The sequence below is a fragment of the Euleptes europaea genome, chromosome 4, assembly GCF_029931775.1.
Source record: "Euleptes europaea isolate rEulEur1 chromosome 4, rEulEur1.hap1, whole genome shotgun sequence".
NCBI lineage: Eukaryota > Metazoa > Chordata > Lepidosauria > Squamata > Sphaerodactylidae > Euleptes > Euleptes europaea.
The window spans coordinates 4,741,503-4,753,569 of record NC_079315.1 but is presented as its reverse complement, the minus strand read 5'-3'; the positions used below and the strand labels follow the sequence as shown (position 1 = coordinate 4,753,569).

At 45.0% G+C, this 12,067-nt stretch overlaps 1 protein-coding gene across 1 annotated transcript in view; it reads left to right on the top strand.

Annotated features, from left to right (window-relative positions):
* Window positions 1-12,067, top strand: part of NSD2 (nuclear receptor binding SET domain protein 2) — an 87,454-nt gene that overhangs the window by 23,459 nt on the left and 51,928 nt on the right. Inside the window, exons 7-8 of the mRNA XM_056848868.1 lie at window positions 2,009-2,127; window positions 10,856-10,937. Of these exons, the coding sequence (XP_056704846.1) occupies window positions 2,009-2,127; window positions 10,856-10,937 (201 nt within the window). The remainder of the gene's footprint in view (window positions 1-2,008; window positions 2,128-10,855; window positions 10,938-12,067) is intronic.

The following is a 12,067-nucleotide window of genomic DNA, read 5'->3' as shown; positions in this document are numbered from 1 at the left end:
AAAAAACATGCTATTTTTTTCTCTCCAGTGTTGTGCACATTTGGCTTTAGATTTTTTTTAATGAATCTGAGTGCTGTAGTACTTCATTTTGTTCAACTTCCTGATAGTTTTCATACTGCAACATAATTAAAAATGAAAATTGCTTATTCCAAATCTCTGCAGTCTATACAAGATGTCTTTCATATCGGGGCACCATTTTTTTTAGCAGTCTGCAAACGAACACCGTGTCTCCTAGTCTAGCTTCCTTCAATACGTGTGAAGAATAAAACGTTTGTCTGCGTAATAAATGCCGGCTGCGCTATTGTTTACACATTCTAGATCAGGGGTCCCCAAATTTTTTTGACCTGTGGGGCACCCTTGGAGTCTTGACACAGGGTGGAGGGCAAAACCACAAAAATGGCCACTGCAGGAGGCTGAGCCAATCGCAAGAATGTCAGGGAGTGAGGTTATTCATATCTCCTAATAGTAACCCTTCAACTTTTCAGGCAGAAGCTCTGTAACAGAATGCCCCTTTTAAAAATGAACACATCATTTAAAAATATTTTCTCGCATATACACACAACTGACCTTCAGTTTCTCAGTGGAGATCCTTGTGCTGCGGTGGAAGATGCCCCCAAAGTGACATTTTTTTTTTTTAAGTCTGCTCAGCCAGTCAGAGCCCTAATGGCCAATTAGGAGCCCTCCTGGGCAAAATTGTGCTCTTCTGGCACCATTAGCTCATGTGCTCTTGGAATGCTGTTTCTGTGAGGACCTTAGAGCACGATATATCTCCTTTTAATACATAAATCCAATGCTTCTGTGTCTGATATAATGCCTTTTTTATTAAGTGATATGGATCCCAAGGCTACATTGGCAGTGGCAAAATTTATCTCAGACCTTTGGCTGTAATAAAGATGATTTGATTTATCTCAGTCCTTTTATCCCTCAAACATCAGATTTAAAATTACGCAGCTCGAGATCAATGGATCAGGGAGCTTCTAAGGGATAAAAGAAAGGAAAAACATTTGGTGGACACCAGAAAAGGTGTTGGTGGGTGCCATGGCGCCTACGGACTGCCTGTTGGGGGACCCCTGTCCTAGATGATACCGCTTGGAAGTTATCCGTCACTTTTAAACAGACTGTTTTGTGGGAGTTGGTTTATGTATTGTTTAAAATGTGTTCCTGAGAATGGAATTCTAGCTCAGAACAGCAGCTGGTCCTCAGAGTGCTCGATGCCGTCTTTTAGCTCCATTCTAAACATCCTTTATAGGGCTAGGAAATGTGGTTGCAGAAACATACTGTTGCTTTTCACGTAGACCCAAACTGCAAGGTTTACCTTTAAAAAAAAAAATTGAAATAGAAGATGTTATGCCAAATTAACCAAAACAGTGTGACTGGAATAGACTGTGTGAACGAGCTGCTGATTTTGGAGTCGCACCTGTGCCATATAGCACTTGTCTGTTTTAAATTGATTCCCACACAGTGTGTAAATCTGTGAGGTGTTCAAAGAAACTCTTCTTGATGCGCTTTAGTCGTCTAGGCATTGCTCAACACAAAACATTTTAAATGGGTTTCCGTGGCCTTTTGCACAAAATACGTTTATGTACTATGTATTTGCCAAACCCCAAGAGTAATGAACGGTCTGTCACATTAGTGATCCAACCGGCGGAGGTAACGTAACTCACACTGTATATAAATAACTTGCTTAATCTTTATTTTTGAAAAGAAATGTCTTCAAAAAGAAAAGTGAGGGAAGAACAGGCGGGATTTAATGGGTAACTTCTTGAAACTGGGGATAAGTGTTGACTTAGCCGTATTTTGTTTTTTGATCAGCTGAAGCTTTAGTGATGAGGGCCTCCCCCCCCCCCCCCCCGCCCCGGTAAAACTAACCTTAGTCATAGAAGCTGTTCACCAGATTTATTAAACTTTTATTGGGGCAGTGATGTAAACTAGATGAATTCACCTTAACGTCTAAGTGAGCTTTAGCTGTTTCTCATGTAAGTTTCCCCCATCCCCCCCCCACTCCAAGGTAACTTACATGGAAATAAAAGGCATCCGGTAAAGAGGACAAAGGAACCCACCGAAGAATTTGAAGCTCAGGAAGCACCTAGGAAAAGGCTCAGGATGGATAAAAGGAATAACCAGAAGGTAACTATACTGTTGGCTTGTTTGGGAATACTCTCTCACCATCCGGCTTGATGGTACAGTTCTCAGTATAGGTAGGTTGCTGGCCTTCCCTGCGGCAAATCGGTTAATTATCAAGTAGTAACCTGAAATGCATTTTTTTTTAAGTTAAGCATGCTAAAGATACTTCATTGCTGCAAGTGCCTTCCTTAATAATATCTCATTTGTCCGCAAGTCCATATGCTTTGCCAGAGGGTGAGAGAGAGGGCTATTCTGAGAAAGGTGGGGTGGGGGAACCTAATATTTTTATCATCGTTTATACCCCATCTTATCCCCGGTGGGAACCTGGAGCACCATCCAGCATTCTCCTCTTCTCCTTTTTATCCTCACAGTGACCTTGTGAGGTAGGTAAAGGTGAGAGTGTATAACTGGCCCAAAGGCAGATCATGGGAGGGAGGGCAGGAAGGATTGCGTCAGTGTTTGGCTCTCGTGGCCCTTTCTTACATGCCCAGGGTGTAATGCCTATCGCCATTTTGGGGTCTGGAAGTTTTCTTCCAGGCCAGATTGGCCAGGAATCCTGGAGGGTCCCCCACACACATCTTCTGGGCATGGAGTAGGGGTCATTGGGGGTGTGAGGGGGGGAGGTAGTTGTGAATTTCCTGCATTGTGCAGGGGGGTGGACTAGATGACCCTGGTGGCCCCTTCCGACTCTGATTCTGTGATTCAAAGTCAACCAGCAAGCTTCCATGGTAGAGTGGGGATTCGAACCTGGGGATCCCAGTCCAACAGTCAAACCGTTGTTACACCATAAAGTGTTTGGACAATCTGCTTCTTTTCACCTAGAAAAGAGCACCCGAATCATACTCGCTCTATCTGATGGCTTTCCCCTGCTTTGGCAGGCCTCAGTTCTAATGAATGTGACAAAAGTCGCCTTTACGCTAATCCCATGTCTCATCTGAGATGTTTCTGAATATCTAGGTAGCAACTAGGGTTACCAGGTCCGGGTTGGGAAATACCTGGAGATTGTGGGGGTGGACCCTGAGAAGGGCGGGGTTTAGGGAGGAGAGGGACTTCAAGGGGGTATAGTACCATGGAGTCCACCTTCCAAAGCAGTCGTTTTCTCCAGGTGAGCCTGGAGATAATTTGTAATAGCGAGACGTCTCCTGCCACAGCCTGGAGGTTGGTGACCCTAGTAGCAACCCACGTGCCATGAACTATGGAAAGGGATGAAAGTGCCACACTGGAAACAAATGGATTAAGAATGAATGTGTGTGTTGAGGGATAAGACGTCACAGCTATGCCGTATTCCCACCATATAGTACTCGTATAAGTCCCTTTGCAGAGGCAACACTTATAACAGGGTTTTCCCATTTATTTTTATACCTTTAAATGCAGAACAGCTGTACCCCCAAGTATATAAAGCTGTTGTGGGAAGAAATCTGATTCGTAAAGCTGACACTTAACAGTTGCCCTGTGGAACTCTGCGGCATTAGTCTTAATATCCAGTCATCTCAACCGAAGCGCCAAAGCTTACAAATGTTGTCTAGAACCTTCTCTGAGCTTCTCCAACTGGGTCGTTTTGGGGCAGAGGAGGGACGGGCTTTTGTTTAATGTTAAGAAAGGAGGTCCCGAATCATGTAGTCATTGCAGACAAGCTTAAATTCATAAATGTGTTGTCTGGGGGCGGGCATCCCCTTACTCAATGAGTTCAGTAGATATTGAGTGCAAAGGTTTGTCCCCTGAGGACCTGCAGTGGCCCGATTGTGCTCCTCCTGCACCCCAGGGAGACGCCAGCCCTGGGTCAGCAACAGGGATCACAGTGGTAGCAGTGCCAGCGAAGCCACGTGGCCCCTTTAAGGAGCCGTCCCTGTTACCATCTGGCTCAGAATACAGCTAGGGTGATTCCCCAGCCACAGATTAAAGCCTCACCCCCCTCTGAAGTTTCGTGACTTCCAGGAATTCTCTGGGACATCCTGGATGGATAGGGCTCCGGCGATTCCTTTAAAGGTGGAGTCCGCAACAGGGCCAAGGTGGACGTTTTCGGGCTCTCTCTGCTAGGCTGTAGAGATGTCCGACGCGGGGGGAGAGGCACAGGGTGCGATTAACCCCCACACACCCACACACACTGTGGCCGCAAAGACTTCCTATAAAGGACACTAGAGGGCCCCCAGGTTCAGGAGTCTGATCCGTTCACCCTCCCTCTGACACGTGTAGTTGCAGAAGAATAAGATAAACTTTGTGAAATGGAGCTGTGTCATGCCTGTTTTATAAAACAAATTATGTCCTGGCATGTATTTGATATAAACACCAGCAGACATCTTAAAGGGGACGAACAATATACAAACTGGGTTTGCTGGGAAAGAAATAGTCGGGGGGGTTGGGGGCATCTGGCATTCGTCCTTAAAGATTGCCCTTAGTACCACATAGTACTGTCCAAATGTTGAATTAGGAAATAAAAAGGCCAAGGCCAAAGGTGCGAAATAGGTAAAAGGATTTTTCATTACTCAGAATAAAAATTCCCTATGTGTTTCGCCCAGGGGGCTTCTTCAGGGGAATCTGTAGTTATTGCAGTAGTCCTTATGAGTATAAATTCTGTAGCAGAATTGCTGATTCTGAAGACACCCCTTGGGCGATACCCATAGGGAATTTTTATTCTGAGTAATAATTAAATCTTTTTACCTATTTTGCACCGTGGGCCTTGGCCATTTTATTCCCTTTTCTTGATGCAGCCCTTTTATTTCTTCTTCCAAATATTGAATTATACGTCAAAGTCAGCAGCTTCTTGCCCCCCACAGATATAGGCTGGCCTGTCTGTGACACTGCCGGTTTCACAGCATGGCTCCAGAAGATATTTTGGGCTTCTCTTTCTGTCTGATTCTGCGACAGCCCCTCACTTATCCTTACAACTCTTGTTAGTGGCTCTGATGGGCCTTATTCTCATTTCATGCAAATGTTGTTGTTCTCGCCCAGAATTTGCATAACGGCTGCAAACCCGTTGATTTGAAAGACATGTTTATTTCACACGACTAGGATCACTCCTAAGTGTGTGTTCAGGATTCAGGTGCTTGGAAAAGTTCTTTAGATCTTTTAACTCGTGGCTGAGTATATTTTAAGGCTCATTTCCAACACTATCTCCAGGAAATGGCTGATGGGGGGGCATCTTCTGCACTTGAGGAGCTACCCACCCACACACCAGTGTTCTGCCTCAGCGGCAATGCGGGGCTGGCTGATACCCCACACTCTCTTTGAGGCGGGAGGAAACAGCAACAGCCGTGGCATTTCTACATCATGCTGGTTATATATTTATTCGCCGCAGCAATGACAACTGATCTTTTGAAAGGCGTTGTTTTGCCTCGTTCCAGTAGCCACCTCCTCCTCCCCCTCCGTTAGAACGTGAGATAATCCTAAGAACATTTTCCTGAGTAAGCCCCGCTGAATAGACCTGGGTAGGATTGAACACACGTGAAGCTGCCTTATCCTGAATCAGGCCTTGGTCCATCTAGGTCGGAACTGTCTACTCAGACTGGCAGTCCAGGCCTACGCAGACTTCCTGGGTCTCAGGTAGACGTCTTTCACATCACCTTCTGCCTGGTCCCTTTAGCTGGAGATGCCGGTGATTGAACCTGGGACCTTCTGCGTTCCGAGTAGACACTCTACCACTGAGCCATAGCCCCTCCCAGAGTAGAACTACTTAGGATTCCTCCCTTAGCCTGAAAACTTCTTCACATGAAAACATGAAGCTGCCTTATACTGAATCAGACCCTGGGTCCATCAAAGTCAGTATTGTCTACTCAGACCTGCAGCAGCTCTCCAGAGGCTCAGGCAGAGAGGTCTTTCACATCAGCTACCTGCCTAGTCTCTTTAACTGGAGATGCCAGGGATTGAACCTGGGACCTTCTGCATGCCAAGCAGATGCTCTACCACCGAGCCACTGAGTCCTGCTAGCTCTTCAGAGTGCTCATGGGTGGGAAGCCCTGCCCTCTCTTCAGCATCCGTCACAACTTGAGAATGACCGGCTTTTCCTAGCCATCCTTTCTGTTGTGGGAAAGAGAGTCCCTCGGAGCTTGCTCCTCCTGAACAGCAAGATCTGACAGCTTTGTACACGAGAAACCATAGTTTTCTAGCAGGCTGTTGTTCACAAGCTACATGCCAAACATGATGCTGCGGTGAAATTTAGATTTAAAAAAATAGATGAGGATTTTCTTCCTGATCTTTTAAAATGGACTGAGCTTGACCCTTTTGTGTCCTCTTGGACAAAGATATTAGACGAAAGGCTTTCACGTTTACAGATTTCCTACCCAAGTTTTCCCTCAGCCCTCCCTTTAGCAATGAATAAGACAGTCACGGACATAGAACGAAGGGACCATCTTGAACTATGTGGTGATGCTAGAAGGAACTGCTCACCCCCTTCTGGGGGCAGCACCCCATATTTTTCAGCGCTCCCAAATTATCTTGAATTCTTAAACAATTCCAACCTTTTAAAGACTTCTTGCCTTACCCCTCAATGAATTAACTGGCAAGTTTTTGAAGACCCCAGTCGAACAGAGAGTCTTCCCATGTGGAAAGGCAAAGACAGAAACACTTAACCATTTTTTATTCAGTTGTGATTTATATTCTTCTATAAGATCTTATTTGATTGCTCCATCGATTTCACACTTCCCTGTGTGTTCTCATGACTACCACTTAATCTATCTGCTGTCTGGCTGTTACCCTATCCGTGGTTTACTACTTAACAGCCACTTTGAAGATATGCCGAAAGTTATAATCAAGTTACGCCTAAATGCTCATTGGCATACAGGCGCTCTTTTTGCGCCGGAACTGGAACAAACATGATTCTGTCCTTAGCCGTGCAGCGCTTTGGCTTGTACTGTAGCAGGCTCTTGGTCCTTTCCCGCCCTTCAACTGTTGGAGAGTTGTGGGAAACTGAAGAGCGCCTGATTTCTCCTCTCTGTTAGTTTCAGTGCTTTTCATAATGCTGGGACTGAGAGGCTGTGGGAATACCACTAGGCCTTTGCTTCTGGTGACGTATTTGTAGGGCTGTCACTTAGAGGAGGGCAGGGAGCTGTTCCTGTTGGCCAGCAGAGGATAGGACACAGAATCATAGAGTTCGAAGGGACCTCCAGGGTCATCTAGTCCAACCTCCTGCACAATGCAGGAAATTCACAACTACCTCCCCAACACACCCCTAGTGACCCCTACTCCATGCTCAGAAGATGGCCAAGATGCCCTCCCTCACCATCTGCCTAAGGTCATAGAATCTGCATTGCTGACAGATGGCCATTTAGCCTCTTAAAAACCACCTCCTGAGGAAGCCTGTTCCTCTGAGGAACCGCTCTGACTGTTTGAAAATTCTTCCTAATGACTTGAAATAATGGGTTTAAATTGCGAGAGGAAAGGTACCAGCTGGGTATTAGGGAAACATTCTTTGACAGTAAGAGTTCGATAGTGGAATCAGCTACCTGGGGAGGTGGTGAGCTCCCCCCCTCACTGGCAGTCTTTAAGCAGAGGCTGGACAAGCACTTGTCAGGGATGCTCTAGGCTGATCCTGCATTAAGCAGGGAGTTGGACTAGATTGCCTGTATGGCCCCTTCCAACTCTATGATTCTACGTAAGCCCTGTGCCGCATTTTTGGTGCTCAGGAAACCATGCGTATTATAACTAAAAACTCATTAGAAAGACATCAGTTTATATTTTGCAGGATATGCGTAGCTTTGATTTAACGTACGAGTACGAGTAAAATACGATATGCACACTGTAACGCTGGCTGAGTAACAACACAGTATTTGGCTGTCACAGTCATAATAGAAACGGCGCACTACAAGCAAGCTCTTGAGTTCTGTTATAAGATTCTGGTACTGCAATGATCTCTCCCCCTCCTTCCCTAGTAAAATCACTGCAAAATGAATATTCTGCTCTTCAAACTAGTACAAAGAGGTACTAGCTGAACAACATCTTTTGGAACAAGTGTAATTTTATTTAATTTTAAATAAAAGCTGTATCTGGCCAACTCACCGAAGTATCATCTGTGTAATTTTACCTTGCCGTAGTTCTGCCAAAGATCTCAACGTGGTTCTTCGCCTGATTTTAGCCTCACTTCAGTTGTGGAGTACATTAGGATTGTGTTCCCCAAGTTTAATTCTCACTCTGTTAAAAAGCTGAAGGGAGGCAGGTTTCACTCTGGTTGTTTAATATATGTCCCAACTAATGCTGAATAATAAGTACAGTAAAGAAATAACAGCCCCACGAGGTCATGTAGAAGATCCTAAATAACAATTTTGTAATGCAATCCCAAAATAATATATTCATAAATTATTAACATTAGATAACCATACATATGTTTATAATTTATGAATACATTATGCATTGCCTGATTGTATTTTAAGGATACAGTTGGAACTGTATGTGGTCTTTCCAATTCTATATCCAATTTTCAGTCATGCACATTGGACTTGAATTAGACTGATTATGTATATGAAGAACTAATGGAGTATGTGGTTCTGAAAGGCATCTGCAATGTTATTCTTAGTAAAATGTTTATAGAGTTGTGCATTGATATTTTGGGATTGCATTACAACAAGGGTGGGGAACGTCAGGCCCGGGGGCCTTTTAAGGCCCGCAAAATCATTTGGTCTGGCCCTTCGTGGGTCCTGGCAGATCTCTAGCTCATAAGGATCTAAGACTGGTGATCCGCACCCTCCCACGGACAGGAATAGCTTCTATTCAAGGCAGATGTGTGTTTGTTTTGCCGAGAAAAGGAACCTTCCCCCCCAACTTGCAGAAGAGTCGTTAGCTATGGAGATGCTAGGACCGCCCAAGAAACTGTGTTAACCGTTTCCCACCCGGGCCATTGAGAAACATATTGGTCGGCTAATTTTTAAGTTGATAATTTTGTATGATGGTGTTATAAATATCCAAATGGCCCTTGGTGGAAAAAAGGTTCCCCACCCCTGCATTACAAAGTTGTTATTTAGGATCTTCTATATACTTGGTGGGCCTCGTGGTGCTGTTATTTCTTTACTGTAAGTTTCGCAGCATCGATTGTGTATTTTGTATTGAATAATAAGTCCAAGCATACCTTGGAGATATTGCAGGTTCGGTTCCAGACCTGCGCAGTAAAGCAAGTCACACGATTTTTTTTGGTTTCCTAGTGCATATAAAAGTTATGTTTACACTATACTGTAGTCTATTAAGTGTGCAATACTATTATGTCTAAAAAAAAAGGTACTGTGATAATAGTGAAGAAGTTTGAAATATTGCGAGAATTACCAAAATATGACGCAGGGACACACAGTAAGTACATGCTGTTGGAAAAATGGCGCCCGGTAGAGTTGCTCGAATACACAATATCTGTGAAGTGCAATAAAACGAGGTGTGCCTGTTAGTAAGTTTCGGAACAAGCATTCAAAATTAATGTTACGCAATTTTGGACTTCAAGCTTACGATACAGCTGTGTATTACAGGTAACTTTGTCAATGTTTACATGGCTGGTTTTAAAAGGGGGTGGGGGGAAATGGTAATGGGTTGGATCCAGCACAGCGTTTCCACACGTACAAGAATTTCTGCTCCCGCGGTAGCCTGAAATGTCCCCAGAAATCCTTTTCCTGGGAAACAGCGGATTAAGGGTTGTGGAGCACCTTTCTTAGGAGGAAACTTTGTGGAGATTCTGAGACTTCTTAGTTTAGAAAAACCAAGGGTGGGGGAAGCATGGTAGGGATTCATCAAATCATGCAAGGGCTGGACAAACTGGATAGAGGCAACTTTTTCTCCTCCCATAATACTAGAGCTCAGGGGCACCCAATAAAATTGATGGGCAATCGTTTCAGGACAAACAAAAGGAAATTTGTTCACTCAATGGGTGATTACATTTTGCAGTTCATGGCTAGTGGACACAGCCATGGCCATGGGTGTAGACAGTTGAAAAGGATTAGACAGATTCATGGCAAAGAGGGCCATCGATGGCAATGGGGCGTTAAGGGAACTTCCATATACTGAGGGCAGCAAACCAGTGCCAGGAGGCAGCATCGGGGAAGACCTCAGCCTCTGTCCCCTGTTGGTTGGCCCTCCAGAGGAACTGGCTGGCCACTGTGTGAGACAGGATACTGGACTAGATGAACCATTGGTCTCGGCCAGCGGGGCTCTTCTCGTGTTCTTGTGAAGGCCTTGGCCTCTATGCCCTATTGGTTGGTCTGCCGGAGGAACTGGTTGGCCACTGTGTGAGACAGGATGTTAGACTAGATGGGCCATTGGTCTGACCCAGAAAGGCTCTTCTAATGTTCTTGTGAAGGCCTTGGCCTCTATGCCCTGATTTTGGTCCTCCAGAGGAGCTGGTTGGCCACTGTGTGAGACAGGATACTGGACTAGATGGACTATTGGTCTCACCCAGCAGGGCTCTTCTGATGTTCTTGTGAAGGCCACGGCCTCTATGCCCTGTTGGTTGGTCCTCCGGAGGAACTGGTTGGCCTCTGTGTGAGACTGGATGCTGGACTAGATGGGCCCTCACTGGTCTGATCCAGCAGGGCTCTTCTTGTGTTCTTATGAAGGCCTCGGTCTCTATGCCCTGTTTTTGGTCCTCCAGAGGAACTGGTTGGCCACTATGTGAGTCTGGATATTATTCCATTGTAACTGCTGAAGCTTTATTATTAAATGATCGCTATGACTTAAGCAAAGACGTTGCAGTAATTTCCACATTTATCCAAACTAGGAGTTCTTTTTTTTTATTTTTCATTTTATTTGTTTGTTTTTTTTGTGACAGAGGGAGACAAGCAATGACAAAACAACAAAAACAAACTCTACTAAGGGCACAGAAATCTCTTCTTCCCAAAAGAACCAGTCAGGTAATGTGGTTAGAATAAGCTTGATGTAACATTTTTTAAAAGAAAAATTGAAATGATAAATTCCATTTGTTCCAGAGGGCCAGTTACCTTTTTTTAAGGAAACGTTGCAGCATTATTGGCCAACTTGAGTTGCATTTTTTCCCTGTGCTGCCATTGTCGGTTGACATCTTCTAATTCTTCTGACTGAGAGCTGCAGTTCCCAAGCTCAATCTCTTCCTGATGACAAAGTGAGAACCCTTGCATGAAAGTAGCAGAAAGCATTCGTAAAAGCTGCAATGTTCAATTTCATCAGTCTAGGGCAGGTGCCCCCAAACCTTTTGAGCTGGCGGGCACCTTTGGGATTCTGACACAACGTTGTAGGCGCAGCCATAAAATGGCTGCTGTATTCAAGTGTGATGCCTTGTCCGATGGCCAGATGATCTCCCAGTCTAAATTTTCACCCTGGTTTAAGTTGCTTCAGGAGCCCCGTGGCGCAGAGTGGTAAGCTTCAGTACTGCCGTCCAAGCTGTGCTCATGACCTGAGTTCAATCCCGACGGAAGTTGGTTTCAGGTACCTGGCTCAAGGTTGACTCAGCCTTCCATCCTTCCGAGGTCGGTAAAATGAGTACCCAGCTTGCTGGGGGTAAAAGGAAGACGACTGGGGAAGGCACTGGCACACCACCCAGTAAACAAAAGTCTGCCTAGTAAACGTCGGGATGTGACATCGCCTCATAGGTCAGGAATGACCCGGTGCTTGCACAGGGGACCTTTACTTTTTACCTTTTTTAAGTTGCTTAACAGGAACCATGAGAGAGCCCCTTATCTATCCAATATTTCTGCACCCAAGCTCAGAGCCGCTTTTACGTCAATAAAATTTGTGACTGTGCCAGTGGCTATGTTAGCTGGACGCTGTGCCCAGTTCCCGATGGCCTCTCACTTATGTATTTGCAGATCCTCAGAACGCGAGGACCCCCCCCCATTACGTGTTGTATTGTTCTTTGTACTATGAACCCAGAACTAAATTTCTTGCCTTGTTTTTATCTACGATTAGCTGTTTTAGTGACCAGGAGAAGCTTTCTTTTTCTCCTGTCCGACTCTGCTGTTCACTTACAACATGTCTCTTTTTGCCCTAGCGGCCAGGAAAATTCGAG